We start from the raw sequence: 24,533 nt of genomic DNA, 5'->3' as shown, positions 1-24,533 counted from the left end.
TGTTTTTACAGTTAAATGGCAGCTTGCCCTTTTTTTAAAATCTTTTTAACTATTTACATTAAACTTTGGGCAATGGGGCAGCCGCTTAATTGGCTCAACATGTACTGTGTCCCAATTAACCGGAACTACTGTATTTCCAACCAGCATGACTTAAAAAATTTAAAAGTCAGAATTTATGAAAAGTTAAACAGCACACAACACGATTTATCTTGCATCTTTAACAATGTTTAATGTAAGTTTAGCACCACACCCATGTTTGTAGGTTTTTCCTTCAAGGATCACCCTTAAAAGGAAAACATTGTGTGAAGAACAAGTGATTAAACATAAACTTTTATTCAGAACATGGTTTCATTTATTGAAGGCAAAGCTGATTCCAGCAATTGCTGCACAAGTTCTTACACAAAAAAGACATGAACACAAAAGCTCAGAACAGAAATGTTTTTGTCCCCAAGGGCCCTATAACCTTTCTTGCAGTGCTCCTGTTCCCCAGAAATTTAATTATTCTGAACAGCATACGTACATGCATGCAGGTTGTGAATTCATGCCCTGGTACCTCTGCTAACCTTCTGGGATTTGTCAGCTCAGTGAGTACACCTGAGAGCGAGGTGATTCAATAGCAGAATTGGTTTGATTTATGTGACCAGAGCAGAAAGGTGGAATGTTTCAGTGGGTTGACCGTGGAGCTATACCTCTAACTGGCTGCCAGATTTTTTTTTAAAGAAAAATAGGGAGTGGAGGTTGTCTTAGTTGCTTTTAAGTCTTCATACTGTGAAGTCATTAAATATCATTTCTAAAAAAACACAAGACTTTTTCAACACCTCTCCTTTCTAGTGTTGCACTTCTTAACAAGCTGACCGGAACAGTCATACCCCCACCTGAGCTCTGTACTTCTCCCCCACAAGCATGAGATTTTTGATTTTGAACAATTCTCAGTAACTCAGACGATGTAACTCTTCAACTGCAAAATAAGAACAGAAAACATTGATTTCCTGTAATTACATCAGCTTTTGCCATCAGAAGTTCAACTGAAATAGTTTTTTCTGTAAGTACTTTTTCATTACTGAAGAATGATTTAACAGACAGTTTCATGTGAGTCTGCAAATAGTACATTCAGATCTTTCCACAAAGCTCATAAAGGACATATGTTTGTTACATTCAAGAGCCTGAAGCTTACTGATAAGATGACCACAGTGTATGACCCATGCTTTTCATATATTTTTTTTTCTTTTAAATTGGAGTAGCAGGTGGCCACATGCAGCAACAGACACCCACAAGTACAAGTGGCCCACTTACTCACTCACATACCTGCTTTGTGCCCCGTTTTGCTGAACCAGCAGCATTGCTGGACCCTTTTTCCACTTTGAAAGACACTGCCAAATCAGGAATAAAAATTACCATCAGACAGAAGCTGACAAAAGCTGTTTTTATCTAATAATTAAAAGAAGCCTGAACTAGAACTAAATAGATAAATTAACCCCTTTCAAGGTTGGTATGCTATAGTAAAATTTATAGCTACTGTTATGATCAAAAACCACTAATTTAAAATCCTTAGCAATTACTGCTTTTTTCTTCTTTTAAGCAGAGCTCTCTGCTGCACGTCTTATCAACATTTTAGCTAGGATTGCTACAGAACAGTATCACAAGTATTTAATATTGTAATTACTACTGCAGCTATTGACATTAACAACTAGTTTTTCCTTTTTAAAAAATCTATTAGCTAAAGGTGCAGAGATGTGAAGCTGCTTTCAAACACACAAAACCCTTGCCTGTCTGAAAAGTTGCCTTCATATAAATTTACTAACAGAATGCCTCCACATCCTTATGTAATAGGTTTGAGGAAAGCTGACAAATGGGCCAGTGTCACTACATTTAGAGATTACAAGAACACCTGTTCCTTAACAGAGCAGAAAATGATCACTCTCAAAAACCAAGATGATAGAGGATTTACAAAACTTAACCACATCCTCACTAGCTGATTCTCCTTTTATTTAACACTACCTCAGCCCACTTGGGATTTACTTCCCATTTCATCTCCTTCCATTGCCCAACCATATTAGAGATGTATAAAATAGAGAAGAACATAGGACATCGTTCAGTAGGATCAAGTGGTTAGGAGATAACTGAGTGAGGTGGCTGATGGATCTTCCTCTGGAAGTGACCGGAAGCATGTAATGTTCTTTTTTTTGTTTTTTCCTCAGTAGCAGCTTTGTGCACACGCAGCACTGGTGGAGTGCTTACGCCCTCTCTACAGCAAGAAAACACAGAGAAGAGAGGGCTGCCACCTGCAGGGGACCGTGGGTTGTAATGCAAACCCAACATGCCTTGAGTTGTGTAACCTGGATTCACCGGTCATGCCATTGTGCCTCTCAGTGTGGTGGGTTCAGTGTGCCGAGTCCTCGCTGTTGCTTCTGTTTCTGCTGCATTAGCAACTGCTCCAGTGCAGAAGGTCCAGGATGCATCATTGAACTAGACCAGATTGACTGAAGAGTGGGGGAAGGAAAGAAACAAAAAAAAAATCCCCATGTTATGGTAATTCAACAGTCTTCAACGAATAAATAGTGTACACATGGACACTTCTAGCTAAATCCTACCCCTGAAACAGCAATTATCCTTCAAGACAACACTCAGCTATGTCTATGCTTTTCTACTAACGTTATAGCTCAAAGTTGAAAAGGTAGAGGGTCAAGTACGATTCATCAAGGCAGCATCATAATGAATTTCTGCAATAGTACTGACTGTTACTTAAAATTAATGGCAAAACAAGAAACATGCTTTTAACATTCAGAATGAGTAAAGGATTGAATGGAAACACACGTCTGAAAGCATTCAAAGAATGGTTTCGCACTTTTAAATGATAAAATTTGCTCCAAAATAACCATTGTGTAGAGGAATGTTCTTAATTGTGCATATACAGTACAATTAAATAATAGATTGTTAGCGCAAACAACAGGAATTCTGCAGATGCTGGAAATTCAAGCAACATACATCAATGTTGCTGGTGAACGCAACAGGCGTCAACTGTACCTCTTCCTAGAGATGCTGCCTGGCCTGCTGCGTTCACCAGCAATTTTGATGTGTGTTGCATAGATTGTTAGCTATTAGTTTGCAAGACGGCAAACTAAAATTAAAATATCAAGTCATATTTCTGACCACTTCCTCTAAAATTTATGATTTACTGTAGGACTTCAGATAAAAAATAAAATTAATGTTAGTTATTATAGTTATAGACACAATTTAGAATTCTTGCCAATTACTTTTATGAAAAGGAAACACTTAAGGGCTTGAAAGTGTAACAATTTCACAGTCTGCGGACATCCAAAAGAAAGTTGTAGCATGATTTCCTGCCTGGTGCTATGATGAATGAATATCAGTGGGGAATTACATCATATCAAATTGTTTGTCAAATCCATATGATAAAAATAAAATTACTGCTCACTGCTTAATGACCACACAAACTTCCTTACATCCACACTGCCTTTTGCATTTGTCCTTATGCAGCTGCAAGAAGTTGTTTGTAAACCCTTTGCAATTACCTGGTTTTCTGCATTAATTACTCATAAAATGTGATCCAATCTTCATCTAAGTCACAATAATAGATGAACATAATCTGCCTAAACTAATAACACAGAAACAATAGTACTTTTCATGTCTTTACATTGTACTCGAAGTGTCACTGGTTAATCTGTTCTGTGCTTACAATATTTAATATTAATGCACTTTAGTTTGTCACTTCTGTGTCATTCATCTGTAGATTTTATCCTTACCTTCATAAGTTACAGTCTGTTATGTGCTTTACACCCTAGTTCGAAGAACCGTCACCTGATTTCCATATACATTATATACACGTATGTAGTTAATTGACAATAAACTTGACTTTATTGAGCACATTGTTTAATCATTCACAATCCAGGCTGGAAAAACTGTGAACTCTTGTATTTAGTAACTGGTAGAACCTCCTATAGCAGCAATCACCTCCACCAAAAGTTTCCTGCAGCTGCTTATCAATGGTGAGGAGGAATTTTAGATCATTCCTACATAAAAAACTGTTTCAGTTCATCAATATTTCCGGTATACCTTGCATGAACAACCCTCTTCAGGTCATGCCACAGCATTTCAATTGGATTAAGGTCCGGACTCTGACTTGGCCACTCCAAAGTATGAATTTTCTTTTTAAACCATTCCATTCTGTTGTTGATTTATTCTTGTGTTTTGGATCATTGTCTTGTTGCATCATCCAACTTCTATTAAGCTTTAGGTTTCGGACTGCTACCCTGACAGTCTCGTGTAAAATGACTTGTTACAATTTTGAATACATTGTTCCTCATTGACTGCAAGCTGTCTAGGGCCTGAGGCAGCAAAGTAGCCTGAAACAATGATGTTCCTTCCACCATGCTTGGGATGAGGCTTTGCTGTTGGTGTACAGTGCCCTTTTTCCTCCAAACATAGTGGTGTGCATTTCTATCAAAAAGTTAAACTTTTGTCTCATGTGTTCTCAGAACATTGTCCCAGAGGTATTGTGGAACATCCAGGTGGTCTTTTGCAAACTTGAGATGTGCAGCAAAGTGTTTTTTTTTGGGAGAGCAGTGGTTTCCTCCGTGGTGTCCTTCCATGAACACCGTTCTTGTTCAATGCTTTTCTTATGAACGGAGACTTTAGCAAGTTCTAGAGATTTCTGCAGGTCTTTTACTGTTATGCTTGGGTTCTTCTTCCACCTTCTTTAGCATTACCCATTGTGCTTGGTGTGATCTTTGCAGGACACCCACCCATAGGCAGAGTAGCAACAGTACTGAATTTCCTTCATTTGTAGACAATTTCTCTCACTGCGGACTGACGAATACTCAGGTCTTCAGAAATGCTTGTCATCTTTCCCATCTTTCTGTATCTCTACATTTCTTCCAAGGTCCTCTGAAAGTTGTTTTGATTGATGCATAGTGCACATAAACAGATCTTTCTTGAGAAATACAGGTTCTGTCAGTAACCTGACTTTGTGTGTCTTTTTTTAAAAATAGGGCAGGGCACCTCTACAACCCACACCTCCAATCTCATCTCATTGACTGGAACAGCTGACTCCAAATAGCTTTTGTAGAAGGCATTACCCCAGAGCTTCACATACTTTTTTGAACTTAGATTGTGTTTGTTCAAATATTGTACTCAGTATTGACAACAATTATGTACAATTGTTTGTGTATTATTAGTTTAAGCAGACTGTGTTTGTCTATTATTGTGACTTAGATGAAGATCAGACCACATTTTATGAGTAATTAATGCAGAAAACCAGATAATGGCAAAGTGTTCACAAACTTCTCCTTGCGACTATAAGTTTCCCAAGACTTTTACAGGACTTACAAGTAACAATCTAGCATTAGGCCTGCCATTCACAATCACATTCATTGCTGCTAACTCCTTCACATTTGAGCATATTGACCATAGCAAAATCTTCTTTCTATCCATGCCATAAGCACTGGCCAGAATAACTTTGTTCCACGTTTAAGTGCCAAGTCCCAAGCATTTAATGCAGCTGCTGTTCACTAGATCTGGCTATATTAGATAAAGTGTTATTTATTTATTTTTAACAGTCTCCCATCAGGCCGGTGCTTATGCCGGTTTCCGTGGCGTGAAGCAACTGTATTAGTACTGGTAAAATCTGTCAATACTTTAGTACTATCCTGGAAAAAGGTAAGAACTCCTAAAAACACTGGTCTTCTTACTGTATGACATAAAATACAAGGAAAATGGTAACTTGTTTATCAGCCCACCATATCATTTCCACCAAGGAACCTCAAATACTATCAGCAAGGAGTCTACCCACAATCTCAGACTGCAGTTGCGTTTTAATTTCATATCCTCAGCTTTACTTTGAACCAGACGGGGTAATTTCACTTGCCCCTTCACTGAACTGTTCCCACAACCTACAGACTCATGTACAAGGACCCTTCATCTCATGTTCTCGATATTTATTTTATTACTTCCTTTTTTTCTTTCTTTCTATTTTGGAATTTGTTCTCTTTTGCACATTGGCTGCTTGTCCATCCCATTGGCATCCTTATATCAAAAAAGATTTGAACAACTGTAAGTAATTTCCCTACTTGCTGTTCAATGACCCATTCTGGAAATGAGTATCTGAACATAAAGGGCTCCCACCAAATTATTGAGGTCAGAAATTCCTGATCAAGTTTCAGGAATATATGCCTCAGTACTGAGTTATTTCCTTTTTTGGAACCACATGCCAGCATTAATCATCATCTGGAGAACAAATAAAGGGAAGAAATTAGAAACTGGACATTAGTGGGAATAGAGAAATCCAATGAAATATCATACCTTGAAACTGTCCATGAGCAGTGTGGATGACTCATCCAGTGTGGTGTTTGGGGCAGCCCAGGTGTTGCTGGGAGTACTGACCTGATGCCAAGTAATGTCTGAAGAGGAAGATGCAGCAGGTAGATAGTCCAAGCCAAATCCACTCATTACTGTGTTCATTTTCCAAAAGAAAAACAGATTGATTTTAATGCATATTTATAAAAGATGTACATCTTTTTGCTCTATATGTGGCAAAAGATATAATTACATTTTTCATAATTAACCATATAACAATTACAGCACAGAACCAGGCTATCTCAGCCCTTCTAGTCCGTACTGAATGCTTACTCTCACGGAGTGCCACCGACCTGCACTCAGCCCATAACCCTCTATTCCTTTCCTGTCCATATAGCTATCCAATTTTACTTTAAATGACAATATCGAAGCTGCCTCTACCACTTCTGCTGGAAGCTCGTTCCACACAACTACCACTCTCTGAGTAAAGAAGATCCTCCTCATGTTACCGCTAAAACGTTGCCCCCTAACTCTCAACTCATGTCCTCTTGTTTGAATCTCCCCTACTCTCAATGGAAAAAGCCTATCCACGTCAACTCTATCTATCCCCCCTCTAATTTTAAATACCTCTATCAAGTCCCCCCTCAACCTTCTACGCTCCAAAGAATAAAGACACAACTTGTTCAATCTTTCTCTGCAACTTAGATGATGAAACCCAGGTAACATTCTAGTAAATCTTCTCTGCACTCTCTCTATTTTGTCGACATCTTTCCTATAATTCGGTAACCAGAACTGTACATAATACTCCAAATTTGGCCTTACCAATGCCTTGTACAATTTTAACATTACATCCCAACTCCTATACTCAATGCTCTGATTTATAAAGGCCAGCATACCAAAAGCTTTCTTCACCACCCTATCCACATGAGATTCCACCTTCAGGGAACTATGCACCATTATTCCTAGATCCCTCTGTTTAAACTGCATTCTTCAATGCCCTACCATTTACCATGTATGTCCTATTTTGATTAGTCCTACCAAAATGTAGCACCTCACATTTATCAGCATTAAACTCCATCTGCCATCTTTCAGACCACTCTTCTAACTTGCCTAAATCTCTCTGCAAGCTTTGAAAACCTACTTCATTATCCACAACTCCACCTATCTTAGTATCATCTGCATACTTACTTATCCAATTTATCCCCCCGTCATCCAGATCATTAATGTATATGACAAACAACACTGGACCCAGTACAGATCCCTGAGGGACATCACTAGTCACCGGCCTCCAATCTAATAAACAGTTATCCACCACCACTCTCTGGCTTCTCCCATTCAGCCACTGCTGAATCCATTTTACTACTTCAATATTAATACCTAACGACTGAACCTTCCTAACTAACCTTCCGTGTGGAACCTTGTCAAAGGCCTTACTGAAGTCCATATCGACAACATCCACCGCTTTAGCCTCGTCAACTTTCCTAGTAACCTCATCAAAAAATTCAATAAGATTTGTCAAACATGACCTTCCATGCACAAATCCATGTTGACTGTTCCTAATCAGACCCTGTCTATCCAGGTAATTATACATACCATCTCTAAGAATACTTTCCATCAATTTACCCACCACTGACGTCAAACTCACAGGCCGATAATTGCTAGGTTTACTCGTAGAATCCTTTTTAAACAATGGAACAACATGAGCAATACGCCAATCCTCCTGCACCATTCCCGTTTCTAATGATATTTGAAATATTTCTGTCAGAGCCCCTGCTATTTCCACACTAACTTCCCTCAAGATCCTAGGGAATATCCTGTCAGGACCCGGAGACTTATCCACTTTTATATTCCTTAAAAGTGCCAGTACTTCCTCTTCTTTAATCATCATAGTTTCCATAACTTCCCTACCTGTTTCCTTTACCTTACACAATTCAATGTCCTTCTCCTTAGTGAATACCAAAGAAAAGAAATTGTTCAAAATCTCCCCCATCTCTTTTGGTTCCGCACATCGCTGTCCACTCTGATTCTCTAAGGGACCAATTTTATCCCTCACTATCCTTTTTCTATTAATATAACTGTAGAAACCCTTTGGATTTATTTTCACCTTACTTGCCAAAGAAACCCTGCATCTTCTTTTAGCTTTTCTAATTTCTTTCTTAAGATTCTTTTTACATTCTTTATATTCCTCAAGCACCTCAGTTATTCCATGCTGCCTATATTTATTGTAGATATCTCTCTTTTTCCAAACCAAGTTTCCAATATCCTTTGAAAACCATGGCTCGCTCAAACTTTTAACCGTTCCTTTCAACTTAACAGGAACATAAAGATTCTGTACCCTCAAGATTTCACCTTTAAATGACCTCCATTTCTCTATTACATCCTTCCCATAAAACAAATTGTCTCAATCCACTCCTTCTAAATCCTTTCACATCTCCTCAAAGTTAGCCTTTCTCCAATCAAGAATCTCAAACCTGGGTCCAGACCTATCTTTCTCCATAATTACATTGAAACTAATGGCATTGTGATCACTGGACCCGAAGTGCTCCCCAGTACATACTTCCGTCACCTGACCTATCTTATTCCCTAACAGGAGATCCAACACTGCCTCTTCTCTAGTTGGTACCTCTATGTATTGCTGCAAAAAACTATCCTGCACACATTTTACAAACTCCAAACCATCCAGCCCTTTTACAGTATGGGCTTCCTAGTCTATGTATGGAAAATTAAAATCTCCCACAACCACAACCTTGTGCTTACTACAAATATCTGCTATCTCCTTACAAATTTGTTCCTCAAATTCTCGCTCCCCATCAGGTGGTCTATAATACACCCCTATAAGTGTTACTACACCTTTCTCATTCCTCAATTCCACCTTAATAGCCTCTCTAGACGAGCCCTCTAATCTATCCTGCCAGAGCAGCGCTGTAATATTTTCTCTGACAAGCAATGCAACACCTCCCCCTCTTGTCCCTCCGATTCTATGACACCTGAAGCAATGAAATCCAGGAATATTTAGTCGCCAATCACACTCCTCCTGCAACCATGTTTCACTAATAGCTACCACATCAGACTTCCAGGTATCAATCCATGCTTTACACTCATCCACCTTTCTTATAATGCTCCTAGCATTAAAAAAAAATGCACTTAAGAAATTTTCCACCTCTTACTCTCTGTTTATCACTAACGGCGCAAACTATTCTCTTTTTCTTCCTTCTCCCCTACATCTGTTCCTGCACTCTGGTTCCCCTCCCCCCTTGCTGCAGTCAAAAACAGATAAATGTTGCTAACACGAGGAAGTCTGCAGATGCTGGAAATTCAAGCAACACACATCAAAGTTGCTGGTGAACACAGCAGGCCAGGCAGCACCTCTAGGAAGAGGTATAGTCGACGTTTCGGGCCGAGACCCTTCGGCAGGGCTAACTGAAAGAAGAGCTCTTCTTTCAGTTAGTCCTGACAGAGGGTCTTGGCCCTAAATGTCGACTGTACCTCTTCCTAGAGATGCTGCCTGGCCTACTGCGTTCACCAGCAACTTTGATAAATGTTGCTAAGTTTTGTTTTCATCTGTAGGACATTCTAATTTGTGAAAGTTTGTGAAAATACTGGGTCTGTCAAAATAAGGAACACACGGAACACATCACCTGAATGATTTCACATTTTTCAACTTATGGTTCAGACAGAAAGAACTGTTACAAAAAATAAATCATTCATGCTGGACATGTACTTCCCTTTAAAGCTAAACAATCTTTGAAACAGAAATAGAAACCAATACATGAGGATATTAGGTACTCTACCTGGCTTATCTGTACGTTTCATGTTCCACCGATCAGTCAGCCTCCTCTCACTGTTGTCAGGAGTTCCAATAGGTCCAAAGCCAGCAAATGAGTTTTGGTTGTGAGTTGGTGGAGAACTTGGCAAACTGCTGGGATTAGAGGAGTGAGGAGACTGGCTTGCTGGTGTTGAGTGGTCTAACCCATGTGAAGGAGGAATAACATTTCAAGTGAGGTTCTTTATTTCAGTATCAGTTCAATAAAGGAATAGATGTCATCCCTTCAGTTTAGCCTATCAAGGTAATGATTTGAACCACATCCCACAGCTAAAAAGCCACTGTGAAATCTATATTGGCGGCTTCAAATGTGATGTTATGCAATAAAGTGCAAATCAGTGGCTTTAATTACATTATGATAGGTGATTATCCAAGTCTTGCCATTAATGCCACAGAAGAAACAAAATTCATCCCTGCTGTCCAAATTCCTATGACTTACATGTTGAATTGAGTAATTTAAAACAAAAGTTGATAAAAATGTTTGAAAAAGTGTTTCCAGAACAGCTGAAATAATCCAAAGCACATTTGTGTGCTGAAAAGTAAAATTTATACTGGAAACTCTACTTGATGTTCAGCTACCCAGAACCACAAAAAAAATGCATCCACTGATGGAATGCCCTGGTTAAACAGCTTTTATTAGTAAAGTTCAAATTCAAAAATACTAACCTGAGCTGGCAGGAAGAGATGGGGACCAAGGGTTTCCATCAAATAATGAATAACAGGAGGTCTCATGGAATGCTTGTGGTAGTGCATTCTCCGATTTGCCACTTGGTGCTAGATTCTTGCCATAAACCTCACTGAAAATGCTGTTATTCTGAGAGTTTTCCTGGAAAGAAAAGGATATCATACTGACAGATCTACATTTAAACTAAAGTGTTTCTCTAACGATACGTTTGGTAACTTTTGCAAGATCTATCTAAATTTTGTTGAAGCAGAGCATCAATCATAACAATAAAAAGCACTTGCAAATATACCTTTACCATTCCAAATTAGGACTGTGACATGAGCTAAACAGCCGCAAAACACTTTTTTCTTTTAGCCGAAGTCTTTTTTTGACAGAAACTACAAAGAATTTAGTTGAAAATAAGTTAAAGAGCTGTCAGCCTTGAGCCATTTCATTCAATGGGGTCAGGAAATCAGACTTCTAAAATAAATATAGAATAACACAATAGCTACAGTATGCAAAGAACCCATACAGTCTGTCAAGTCAGTAACTGCTCTATGCGAGAGTAATTCAGCTTGTCCTGCTTCCTTACTGTCTCTCCACAGCCCAGCGAATTTTCTTTGAGATGCATGTGCAGCTCCCTTGTGAACTTTACAACTGAATCTGTCCTCTGTTTCACTAGCAGTGCATTAAAAACTTTAACCATTCACTCTATAATCTCTGAACCATTGAATTAATTCTTAAGTACAGTGGATTCCAGCTAACTGGGACACATCGGGACCAGTATATTTTGGCCCAAATAAATGACTGACCTAATTAGCCAAAGTTTCATGGCAACATATAAAAAAGTATAAAAAAAAGACAAACTACCGCTCAACTAAGTAACGAACGATGTATTTAAACGAAATCAAAAATAAATTAGAACACTACCAAAACTACTACAACACTATAAAACTGTATTTTGAATACAAGCACATGCAAGTGACACTATTTAAAAACAGTTTGCTGTAAGCATGATGTAGTGTCTAACTGCCACATGATGTAACCATCACTGATGTAGTTAGAAGCTGTTCAGCAACAGTCTCCTGTCCTAATTAAATGGCATAGTGTCCCAAATAAATGATGGGCATCTCAGCTACTTTCTCAATTTGTTTTTGCTTTTTTAAAGAGTTGTCTGAAATAAGTGGCTGCTGCGCTGAACCGTTGGCCTAATTAACCAGAGTCCACTGCACACTGCATGTAATCACAATTTGAATTTTTCCCCTAACACATTCAGTTTGTGTTTCAAGCAAAATAGCAACTTCAACTACAGTCAAAAAGAGTAAAACAAGTCAAATGGATTGTGTGAATCAGTTAACACACCACAGGGTTAACAATTACCTTTTTATGAAGTCAGTATAATGTACCAGTGAACATACAAATTAATTCAGTGAAGCACAAATACTGAAGGGCTTAAAGCAACAAATATCAGGTTCTGATGAAGGGTCTCAGCCCAAAACATCGATTGTTTACCCCTTTTCCATTGATGCTTACTAGCCTGCTAAGTTCCTTCAGCATTTTGTGTGTGTTGCTTGGATTTCCAGCCTCTGCAGATTTTCTCTTGTTTGAAATATGTGCTTTAGTTGTTTGTCATATACTTAGGGCTGTAAAGCATTTCAAATTTCTGAAGTACTTCTTTGGTGCAATTTCTCTCATCATCGATTTTGCCTAACCTGTTCAGTATTCCCATCATGAGTTGATTTTTAAATGGATAATCCTTTTAAATTTGCAGACAGCAAGGTCTCAAAAATACTGAATGATAGTAATGTTGAGATTTTTTAAAAAAAAAGTGTTGATAAGAGATGAACGTAGAAACACAGAAACATGCCCTTTGGCCCATTATATCTGACCATTAATTTATACTAATCTGATGTTGATCCCATTTTTAAAAAAATTCTCCAGACACTCATCTTCCCAGATTCTACCTTCTCACCTCCATGCTACAGTCAATTTACAGTGATCTACCAACTCACATAAAGTTTCCTTGAAAGTATATGGAAAAAAATGTTTTAAATTCAAATTAATTGGCTTGATACATCATCTGAAAGCTAACTGCATTCTTGAAATATAATTCCTGATACTTCACTGAAGAACAAATCTCAATCACAGACTTAAACCTAGAAAGTAGGTTTGAATCAAATAGCTCAGTTACAAGTAACTGAATGCAAACACCTCCACAACAATTTGAGGAAAAAAGTAGTATTAAAAATATTTCCCAGAAGGCTATCTTGGGACAAGACTTATGTAATATTTGTTGTTTATGCTTCTGTCTCTTTTTTTGTCAACACTGAGATCCAATGACAGTTGGGCACTGAACAATGGAAGTTCAGTGAAGTCTGCTGGGTACAGCACAGACAAGCCGTTAAAGTACTGTCTTTCCACAGAATCAACCAATGAAACAAAACTACTAACACAAAAGAAAAAATGGAATGGAATTTGCCCATGCAGTCAGTTTTTTACTCTAGCAGAAGCTGATTAGTATTATCTAAACAATACTGTAATATCTGGAATTACTCCATCAACATCTTAAACAATGCAAAATATATGAAGTAGAATTCAATGTGCCCACGTATATTTTTGCATTACCTAAGATACTGATCTTAATATAGTTGCTGTCTTGTATGTTCCAATAAAAGTGCAACTACCAAAAAGCATTTAATTTCCAGAAATAATTTTAATACACATACCTGATTAAGTGGAAAAGGTGGCAAGGACAATAGAGATGAAGAGGTAATCAGCTCAGACGGCCTCTCCAGTCGAGATCGATTTGGCATCTACATTGATAGAAGGAAAATGTCATTGAAATGCTATAAAACATTTTTTTATAAAAAGAGATGTTACTGCATATCTTACTCCTGCTCCTATTTCTTATTTCTTATCAAATAGAATTATTCAGTTAGTGGGTGCTAGCTGTGGCACATTTGATAGGAATCTCATGGTTGTGAGTTCAAATTCTACTCTGAAGTCATGATCAAAATTAAAGCTGAAATCCAGGATTGAGGGAGTAATATACCACTTAAGATCCTATCTTCAATTCAGTTTTTAATCTGAGGCACCATCTGCTCTCTTGGATGGTTTTGAAAGATCCCACAGCATCACTTCAAAGGTATCTCAGACTAGACAGCACAGGTTTAAGACAAAGACTGAGTGGTTTAATGAGGATTTGAGGAATAGTTATTTTTAACTCAGAGGGTAGTTGCAATTTGAAATGAACAACGTGAGAAGGTGGTAGAGGCATGAACTCTCACAACACTTAGCATGTGAACAAGCACTTGAATTACCAGGTGGGATACTTGATGGTGAGCAAGGGCACTGTGGTTGTTTCTGTGCTGAGATTCAATCAATCTAAGAATAGGAGAATTAGTCTTGGTGCCATGGGCAATCTTCATTCCTCAGCCAATATCAGTAAAACAAATTATCCGGTAACTATCACACATTATAGTTATATCACACACATCTACAGTGTATGAATTTTACCATTAACAAATTCGTTGCTGTACCTCTTGCATTGGAACAAGGTACAAAAGACTGCAGATGGAGCAACTCAATGTGACAGAGTGACAGTGGGGACAGTAGCTTTGGTGGCTCGGGTTGAGGAATTAGAGTGGAGAGGGAAGGTGGCTAATGTAAAGAGGAGTTGGGGTAGTGAGGCAGGGGCCAGTAGATGATGGTGGACTGAGAAGGGGTGAAGGATGATGAACAGATAAAGCTAGTGAGGGAGAGAGATGGAGTTGGAATACAGAGGCAGGTTGTTGATACGTGGAGTCAGACAAAACAGAGGCAGATGAAGCCAGGTGGGTGCAGGGAAGGCAAAGGTAGAGTCCGCTAGGAGGGCGACCAGCAGGTATGTAAAGATTACCAGTGCTGATAAGTATGAAAGGTGATAAGGGGGAACATTAAGTAAAGGATAGATGGAACCAGCTAGGAAAGAAGAAGATCCAATAGGTATAATGTATAGGCAGTAGTAGATGATTGAAACCAGGAGGGGGAGTGGGACAAAGATGGGAGAACAGGAGGTAAGTTGGAGGGGGAAGATAAAGGTTACCTGAAATTGGAAAACTTAGCATTCATACCATTGGATTGGATATTACTAGGCAGAATATAAAATGCTCTCCTTCAAGTTTATGTTGGGATTCATCCTGTCAGTGGAGAAAGGCAGGTATAGACAGGTAGGCATGAAAATGGATGGACATGTAGAATTGAAAAGGCATTCAACTGCTTTATGTCCATTTTCTAAGAATACAACCCCTTCCCTACCATCCTACCCCTCAAATGTGGGGATTAGCCTACCCTGCTTAACCTGACAATGTCAGTCCACTGTTATGGAAGCCATGAAATACAAGGATGGTTATGTAACAAATCTGAACAATGTTTACTAGCTATATATAAAAGAACTCAAAATACCATCACATTTATGTAACTTGTCCCCCAATTCTGCACCTGCAATCCAAAAAGATCCATTTTATATTGGCTAAATTGTAAATAAATTTAGTAGCCATTCTGATTAAAAACTTAACAATGGTCACACACAAAGAGTACACATGACTACACTTATTTCAACTGGTTGGAAATGCTCCAGGAAAGGCATTATCAGGGAGAGAAAGATGCAATTTTCCCTTTCTTGAGGGAAGCATAGCAAAATGTATGTAAAATTTTTAACTGAAGTTTCAGGAAAGAGTTGCAAGATAGCAGTGAAAGTTTACAAAATGCCAGCATGGTAGCCTGAGTATTCCAACTACAAACTTAAAAATAGATTTGTGCACGAGCAATTGAACCATTGTACACTGCTGTGAGAATCAGGGGAACTTCAAAGAAAACAGTACAGTTGATCAAAATCATGCCCACTGAATATACATGAAAACAAACCTACAGATCAGGAGCAAAAGTAGACCACTTGTCTCCTTTGCCATTTAATAAGATCAAGACAGATCTAATGCAAACTTAATCCATGTTCCCATCAACCCTTGATAAATTTTCATTTCCTTGCTACGCATGCATCCATTTACCTCACTGTCTTAAAAATATTCAACAACTCTGGTGACACCGCCCTTTGCGAAAAAGGGTTCCAAAAATTCATAGCCTTCCAAAATAGAAAAAGTGTATTTCATCTATCTCTTATTTTTAAACAGCCAAATGGAGTACTAGATTCTCACACAAGAAAAATTCTCTCTATATTCATCCTGCAAAACGGGTTGGGAACCGGAATGAAGGGACTCAGGGTAGGATGGATGGTTAAAAAGCAGAGATAACATACAGTTAGATTGTTAGGAAGAGCAGGCAGACGATAGGACAAAACTGTAGCCAGCAGCATGAGTATCAGTGCATTACGGATGCAGAATCAAAAAGGGTAGCAAATACAATACTCAATGTTATACCTCAATGCACGGAGTACAAGAAATAAGGTGGATAATCATGTTGCACTTTTACAGATTGTTGGGTATGTTGAATGCCCAAGATTGCAAGTTGTATCACAGGGATAGGAAGGTAGGCAGAAGGGGTGGCATGGCTCTGCTGGTAAAGAATGGCATCAAATCATTAGAAAAATGTGACATAGGATCAGAAGATGTTGAAGCCACACACATCAAAGTTGCTGGTAAATGCAGCAGGCCAGGCAGCATCTCTAGGAAGCATGCAGTCGACGTTTCAGGTCGAGACCCTTCGTCAGGACTAACTGAAAGAAGAGCTAGTAAGAGATTTGAAAGTGGGAAGGGGAGGGGGAGATCCAAAATGATAGGAGAAGACAGGAGGGGGAGGGATGGAGCCAAGAGCTGGACAGTTGATTGGCAAAAGGGGTATGAGAGGATCATGGGACAGGAGGCCTAGGGAGAAAAAAAAGGGGGAGGGGGGAAACCCAGAGGATGGGCAAAGGGTATAGTGAGAGGGACAGAGGGAGAAAAAGGAGAGAGAGCAAAAGAATGTGTGTATATACATAAATAACAGATGGGGTACGAGGGGGAGGTGGGGCATTAGTGGAAGTTTGAGAAGTCAATGTTCATGCCATCAGGTTGGAGGCTACCCAGATGGAATATAAGGTGTTGTTCCTCCAACCTGAGTGTGGCTTCATCTTTACAGTAGAGGCCGTGGATAGACATATTAGAATGGGAATGGGACGTGGAATTAAAATGTGTGGCCACTGGGAGATCCTGCTTTCTCTGGCGGACAGAGCGTAGGTGTTCAGCGAAATGATCTCCCAGTCTGCATCAGGTCTCGCCAATATATAGAAGGCCACATTGGGAGCACCGGACACAGTATATCACCCCAGTCGACTCACAGGTGAAGTGTCGCCTCACCTGGAAGGACAGTCTGGGCCCCTGAATGGTGGTAAGGGAGGAAGTGTAAGGGCATGTGTAGCACTTGTTCCACTCTTTCCAGCATCTGCAGATTTCCTCGTGTTTGAGAAGATGTTGAATCCTTGTGGGTTGAGGTAAGAAAGTGCAAGAGTAAAAGGACCCTGATGGCAGTAATATACAGGCCTCCAAACTGGGATGTGGACTACAAAATGCAATAGGAAATAGAACAGGTGTGCCAAAGGGCAATGTTATCATAGTCATGGGAGATTTTAACATTCAGGTAGATTTGGAAAAATCAGGTTAGTAATGGATCTCAAGAGAGTGAATTTGTTGAATGCTTACGAGATGGCTTTTTAGAGCAGCTTGTTGTTGAGTACTAGGGGATCCGCTATACTGGATTGGATGTTATGTAATGAACCAGAGGTGATCAGGGAGCTTAAGGTAAAGGAACACTTAGGGGACAGTGATCACAACAGATTGAGTTCAATTTGAAATTTAATAGGGAGAAAGTAAAGTCTGATGTAGTATTTCATTAAAGTAAAGGAAATTACAGTGGTATGAAAGAAGTTGGTCAAAGTACATTGGAAGGAGATGCTGGCAGGGATGACAGTAGAGCAGCAATGGCTTGAGTTTCTGGAAAAATTGAGGAAGGTGCAGGATGGATGTATTCCAAAAACAAAGAAATACTCAAATAGCAAAATAGTACAACTGTGGCTGACAAGGGAGGTCAAAGCTAATGTAATAGCACAAGAGAGGGCAAACAACAAAGCAAAAATTAGCAGGAAGACAGAGGATTAGTAAGCTTTTAAAAACCTACAGAAAGCATCTAAAAAGATCATTAGGAGGGAAAAGAAGAAATATGAAAGTAAGTTAGCAAACAATATCAAGGTGGATAGAAAGCACTTTCTGAAGTATATTAAAAAAAAGATCAGAGTGGATATAGGACAGCAAGAAAGGGAGGCTGGAGAAATAATAACAGGAGACAAGGAGATGGCAGATGAACTAAATGCGTATTTTGCGTCAGTTTTCACTGTGGAAGCAACTAGCAGTGTACCAGGTGTTGAAGGGTATGAGGGAAGAGAAGTGAGTGCAGTTACTATGACAAGGGAGATGGTGCTCAAAAAGCTGAAACACCTAAAGGTACATAAGTCAACTGAACCAGATGAACTGCACCCTAGGGTTCTGAAAGAGGTAGCAGTAGAGATTGTGGAGGCATTAGTAATAAACTTTCAAAAATCATTGGACCCTGGCATAGTTCCAGAGGATTAAAAAATTACAAATGTCCCTCCACTCTTTAAGAAAGGAGGGAGGCAGCAGAAAGGAAATTATAGACTGGTTAGCCTGACCTTGGTGGTTGGAAAGATGCTGGAGTCAATTATTAAGGATAAAGTTATGGAGTACCTGGTTACGCAGGACAAAATAGGACACTGTCAACATGATCTCCTTAGAAACCTTGCCTGATGAACCTGTTGGAATTCTTTAAGGAGATTACAAGTAGAATTGATAAAGGGGATGCAGGGAATGTAGTATATTTAGACTTTCAGAAGGCCTTTGACAAGGTGCTACACATCAGGCTGCTTACCAAGTTAAGAGCCCATGGTGTTACAGTAAAGTTACTAGCATGACTAAGTATTGGCTGACTGGCAGAAGGCAGCAAGTGGGAATAAAAGGATCCTTTTCTGGCTGGCTGCCAGTAACTAGTGGTGTTATGCAGTGGTCAGTGTTGGAATCGCTTCCTTTTATGCTGTACATAAATGACTTAGACGATGGAATAGATGGCTTTGTTGCCAAGTTTGCAGATGATACGAAGATTGGTGGAGGGGTAGATGGTGTTGAGGAAACAGGAAGGCTCCAGCAAGGACTGAGACAAATTAGGAGAAAGGGCAAGAAAGTGGCAGATGAAATACAACGTTGGAAAATGCATAGTCATGCACTTTGGTAGAAGAAATACATGTGCAGACTATTTTCTAAATGGAGAGAAAATCCAAAATTCTGAGAACCAAAGGGACTTGGGAGTCCTTGTGCAGAACATCCTAAAGGTTAACTTGCAGGTTGAATCAGTGGTGAGGAAGGCAAGTGCAATGTTAGCATTCATTTCAAGAGGTCTAGAATTTAAGAGCAGGGATGTGATGCTGAGGCTTTCTAAGGCACTGGTGAGGCCTTATCTTGAGTATTGTAAACAGTTTTGGGCTCCTTATCTAAGAAAAGATGTTCTGGCATTGGAGAGAGTTCACAGGAGGTTCACAAGGATGATTCCAGGAATGAAAGGGTTATCATATGAGGAATGTTTGACGGGTCTGGGCCTATACTCGCTGGAATTTCGGATGGGGGGGTGGATCTCAATGAAACCTTTCAAATGTTGAAAGGCCTAGGACAGAGTAGATGTGGAAAGAATGTTTCCCATGGTGTGGAAGTCTATGACAAGAGGGCACAGCCTAGGATAGAGGGATGACCATTTAAAACAGAGATATGGAGAAATTTCTTCAGCCAGAGGGTGGTGAGTTTGTGGAACTTGTTACCACAAGCAGCAGTAGAGGAAAGGTCGCTGGGTGTATTTAAAGTGGAGATTGATACGTACCTGATTGGCCACGGCATCAAAGGTTACAAGGAGGAGGCCAGGGAAGAAAGGATCAACCACGATTGAATGGCAGAGCAGACTTGATGGGCCAAATGGTCTAATTCTGTTCCTATGTCGTATGGTCAAACAGTCTTAGGAACCTTGTATGCTTCAATGAAACCACTGCTCATTCTTCTAAACTCCCATTTAAACTACAAAGCTTATCTAGGCTTTCTTCATAAGACAACTCACCCATTCCATTTACATCTTTATTATTATTTTCTCAGTTCCTTTGTCTGTGCCGCATCTGTTTCCAGGATGAGGTTCACCTTTCCAGGCCCTCAGATGTGTCCCTTGTTGAAAGAATGGGGTTTCCTCCACCATTGATGCTGCCCTCACCTGCATCTCCTCCATTTCCTGAACATCTCTGCTCATACCATCTTCCCACCACCTTAACAGGGATAGAGTTCCTCTTGTCCTCACCTACCACCCCGCATCCAATGCATCATTCTCCGTAACTTCTGCTATCTTCAATATTATCCTACCACCAAACACACCTTTACCTCTCCACACCCCCCCCCCCAACTTTCACCATCTGCAGAGATCACTCCCTCCGTGATTCCCTTTTCCATTTGTCCTTCCCCACTAATCTCCTTCCTGGCACTTATCCCTGCAAGCAGAAGTGCTATACCTACCCAGTCACTTCCTCCACACTTCCATTCAGCCCTCAAAAAGTCCTGCCAGGTGAGGCAACACGTTACCCGCAGATCTGTTTGGGGCGGCTACTGTATCTAGTGCTCCTGATGAGGCCTCTTCTACATTGGTGAAATTCGCCGTAAATTGGGGGACCATTTTGTCAAGCACCTTCGTTCCATCCGCAAAAAGTAGGATTTCTCAGTGGCCAGCCATTCCAATTCTAACCCCCATTCTTACATGATGATCCATGGCCTCCTTCTGTCAAGCTGAGGCCATTCTCAGGTTGGAGGAGCAACACCTCATATTCCACCTAGGTAGCCTCCAACCTGAGCACATGAATATCAAGTTCCCCAAACTTCCGGTCCACTCTCCTCTCCTATCAGATTCCTTTCTTCTCCAGTCCTTGCCTTTCCAACGTATCACCTCTCAGCTTCTTACTTCATCCCCTTCACCTACCCACCTTGCTTCACCTACCACCTTCTAGCTTCGCTTCTCTCACCTTTTTATTCTGGCTTCTTCCCCCTTTCCTCTTCAGTCCCGATGAAGGGGGTCAGTCCAAAACATCGAATGTTTATTCACTTCCATAGATGTGATCTGACCTACTGAGTTCCTCCAGCATTTTTTGTGTGCTGCTCTGGATTTTCAGCATCTGCAGAATCTCTCGCACTTACATCTTGATTAAATCTTCATTGCTGCCAATATATTTGTAACTTTTTATATTGAGAATGTAAACAGAACTTCGGATGTGGCCTCACTGATGCCATGTATACAGTAGTCTAATTTCCACTCCTAATTTTCAATTCCCCTAGCAGTAACCAAAAGCATTCTCCTGGCTTGCCTAATTAATTACTTTTGTGGATCACGAGTAGCTGAACTGGATACTCTTGCATGTCAGACCAATCTCTTACCATGTAGCTAAAATTCTCTTTTTTTTTGCAGCCAAAATGGAGAATTATACATTTTTCCACATTACATCTTTGATCAACATTTATCTACTCTCTTTTTCTATCAATATGCTTTTGCAGTATCCTTATGCTCTCTGCACAAGTGTTTTACCTATCTGTTTTAATATTCATCTACGCTTATCTTTTTTGCATTGATTTTGTTTAACCAGTACAATCAAAACAGATGATCATATCAGAGTCTATCAGAGGAGTTATAAATATCCATATCCCATTTAGTCTAATGCATACTTGTACTTAAAGTTGGTTGTTTTATAAGTGGTACAGCGTGCATAAGTAAAAAGGAAATACAAGAAATGGGATGGTTGGAAATGTACAAAATTGACAGAAGACATCAACTGACTTTGCCATTTGTGAAAAACAGATCGTGTGTGTCTCCAAAATCTAATGAAGGCCTTGGGTAAAAGGCATCATGGTCAACTTACTAAACTGTTTGTGACAGTTACAGCATGAGTCTATAGGAGATGAAGGAAAAGAAAAGAAAGTCCAGGGCCAGAGCTGAGTTGTGTTGTAAAATGTAAGTTACCTATACAACCAAAGTAAGGACAGAATGACATAATTAATGATCGACATGAAGGCTTACAAAGATCCTAAGAAACAGTACCTAAAATATTCATTTTTTGTGGGCAAAGCCAAGAACTAAGAGGCTTCTTCCTCAATTTATGGTCACCAGCCATTAGGAATGACTGACAAGTATTTTGTTCAGTATCAGGATGGTACTACACATATAACATTAATGTAAATAGCAACTATTATGATTCTTAATTTTACTGCACATTCAGATTCTACTTGCAGCAAACCACAAACCGGATTGCTGCTATGTCCTCATTTGGACATATCTTGTGCAGAACTTGCACAACATACAACTGTTATCAATGATCATAATCATAATAGAAGTGCAGGGTTTTAACACCATCAAAAAAAGGTGAACTGAGTTCAAATTCATGCATTCAGAGAATTTGTTACTTTGACTTATTTTCTTTCCACATATTTCAAATGGACAATGTATGAAAGTAATGTACAACAACTAAGTAGGTAAAGATAAAAACAGGAAGAATATCCCAATGAAAAGAGCATATTCCATTGTTAGGTTTTCGTTTAAACATTATTCTTTCCAACTCTATATGCAAATAGTACAATCAATATAGTATAATCAAGAGCACAATACAATTTCATCTGGATGTATACTGTTCCTTTGAAGACATTATATGTGTTCATTGCATGCATGCTGGATGATTCAGGTATTTTTCAAATTATGCAATCAGAATGTCACTTCATTCAACAGCTTAGAGCAGATATTATGTGGCTTAACTGATATTTTATAACGACTACAAGCAAAATTCTGATTACAGTCATTAATATCTTTATCCAATAAAGAAATAATAGATTTAATTTGCCATGATCAAGTTTCCCAAGAGTAAAGCATCTTATTTTAAGATAGCTTTCAAACCTGAGTATGAGAAATGTATGTCTTAAAACAGAAAACAGAACAGTACAGCACAGGAACAGGACCTTCAGGTCACAATGTTGTGCCGACCAATTAAATTAGTAACTATATAGCTAACTAAATTAATCTCTTCTGCGTACACAAGGTCCATATCCTTCCATTTTACTCACAGTCATCTGCCTACCTGTAGGTAGTTGTCAATACTTGACAATAATTTCTTAACTACTCATTGTAAGCTTACATCCAAATTTACTGTCCAAACAATAATGACATGTCTTAATATTTAAAAGGAATATTCAAAACATGCAACTTCACGTAGTTTAGGTGGAAAGCAAAGATAAAAAGCTCCAGAATGACGTTTTTGTGGGCAAAAACTGCATCTCACTTTTGTGATATCCTCCTCAATATGCTGCTGAGAAACTGGAGAGACATATTGGACCATAAGACCATAAGCTATAGGAGCAGACTTAGGCCATTTCACTCATCAAGTCTGCTCCACCATTTCATCATGGCTGATCCAATTTTCCTCTCAGCCCCAATCTCCTGCCTTCCCCATGTATCCCTTCATGCCATGACCAATCAAGAAATTATCAATTTGCTTTAAATATGCATGAAAACTTGGCCTCCACAGCTGCCTGTGGCAAAAAAAATTCCACAGGTTTACTACTCTCTGGCTAAAGAAATTCTTCTTCATCTCTGTTCTAAAAGCCTCTATCCTGAGGCTGTGTCTTCTGGTTTTAGACTCTCCCACCATAGGAAGCATCCTCTCCACATCCACTCTATCAAGGTCTTTCACCTTTTGATAGGTTTAAATGAGGTCACCCCTCATTCTTCTGAATTCTAGTGAATATAGGTCCAGAGCCACAAGCGGACCCACGACCTTCCTCTTCATTTGACAAGCCGTTCAAACTTGGAATCATTTTCGTGAATCTCCTTTGAACCCCTTCCAGTTTCAGCCATCCTTTCTAAGATAAAGGGCTCAAAACTGCTCACACTACTCAAAGTGAGGCCTCACCAGTGCTTTATAAAGTCTCAACATTACAGCCTTGCATTCATATTCTAGTCTTCTTGAAATAAATGCCAACATCAGATTTGCCTTCCTCACTGCAGCCTCAACCTGCAAACTCACCTTTAGGGAATCCTGCATAAGGATTCCCAAGTCCCTTTGTGCTCACGTTTTTGTATTTTCTCTCCATTTAGAGAGTGTTAACCCTCTCATTTCTTCTACCAAAAGTGCAGGACCATACACTTCCTGACTGTATTCCATCTGCCATTTCTTTGCCCATTCTCCTAATCCAAGTCCTTCTGCAGCCTCTTTACATCCTCAAAAATACTTGCCCCTCCACCTGTCTTCATATTGTCTGCGAACTTTGCAACAAAGTCACCAACTCCATCATCCAAATCACTGACATATAACGTTAAAAAGAATCAGTCCCAACATGGACCCTTGTGGAACACTACTGGTCACTGGAATATTCTTTCCTATCAATGGAGGAATAAGTCTATTTTAGAGAGCAAGAGCCTAAATACTTAGTACAAGAATTATTTTACTGAATTAGTATACAACTTAGTACATCAAATTGTACCTTCATTTCTTCTGACATGCTCTTGGACATCACGTAACCACTTCTCCAGATACACCATTCCCTGTGCACTTACCAACATCACCATTCACATTGAGCTTCAACAGAAACAGCATGGTAGCATATCGGTTAGCACATTGCTTTACAGTACCAGCAACCC

At 39.4% G+C, this 24,533-nt stretch overlaps 1 protein-coding gene across 3 annotated transcripts in view; it reads right to left on the bottom strand.

Annotated features, from left to right (window-relative positions):
• Positions 1–214: 214 nt before the first annotated feature.
• The window catches only part of smg7 (SMG7 nonsense mediated mRNA decay factor), a 152,749-nt gene continuing 128,430 nt past the window's right edge, over positions 215–24,533 (bottom strand). For all 3 annotated transcript variants that reach the window (XM_063064048.1, XM_063064051.1, XM_063064049.1), the window contains 5 exons: positions 13,526–13,612; positions 10,802–10,961; positions 10,104–10,277; positions 6,319–6,467; positions 215–2,480 (listed from right to left, as the gene is read on the bottom strand). In XM_063064048.1, the coding sequence (XP_062920118.1) occupies positions 2,367–2,480; positions 6,319–6,467; positions 10,104–10,277; positions 10,802–10,961; positions 13,526–13,612 (684 nt within the window). In that variant the 3' untranslated portion in view covers positions 215–2,366. The remainder of the gene's footprint in view (positions 2,481–6,318; positions 6,468–10,103; positions 10,278–10,801; positions 10,962–13,525; positions 13,613–24,533) is intronic.

Source organism: Mobula hypostoma, chromosome 12, assembly GCF_963921235.1.
Source record: "Mobula hypostoma chromosome 12, sMobHyp1.1, whole genome shotgun sequence".
In the NCBI taxonomy this organism is placed as follows: Eukaryota; Metazoa; Chordata; class Chondrichthyes; order Myliobatiformes; family Myliobatidae; genus Mobula; species Mobula hypostoma.
The sequence above is the reverse complement of the archived record's forward strand: the minus strand, read 5'-3'. Positions and strand labels throughout refer to the sequence as shown.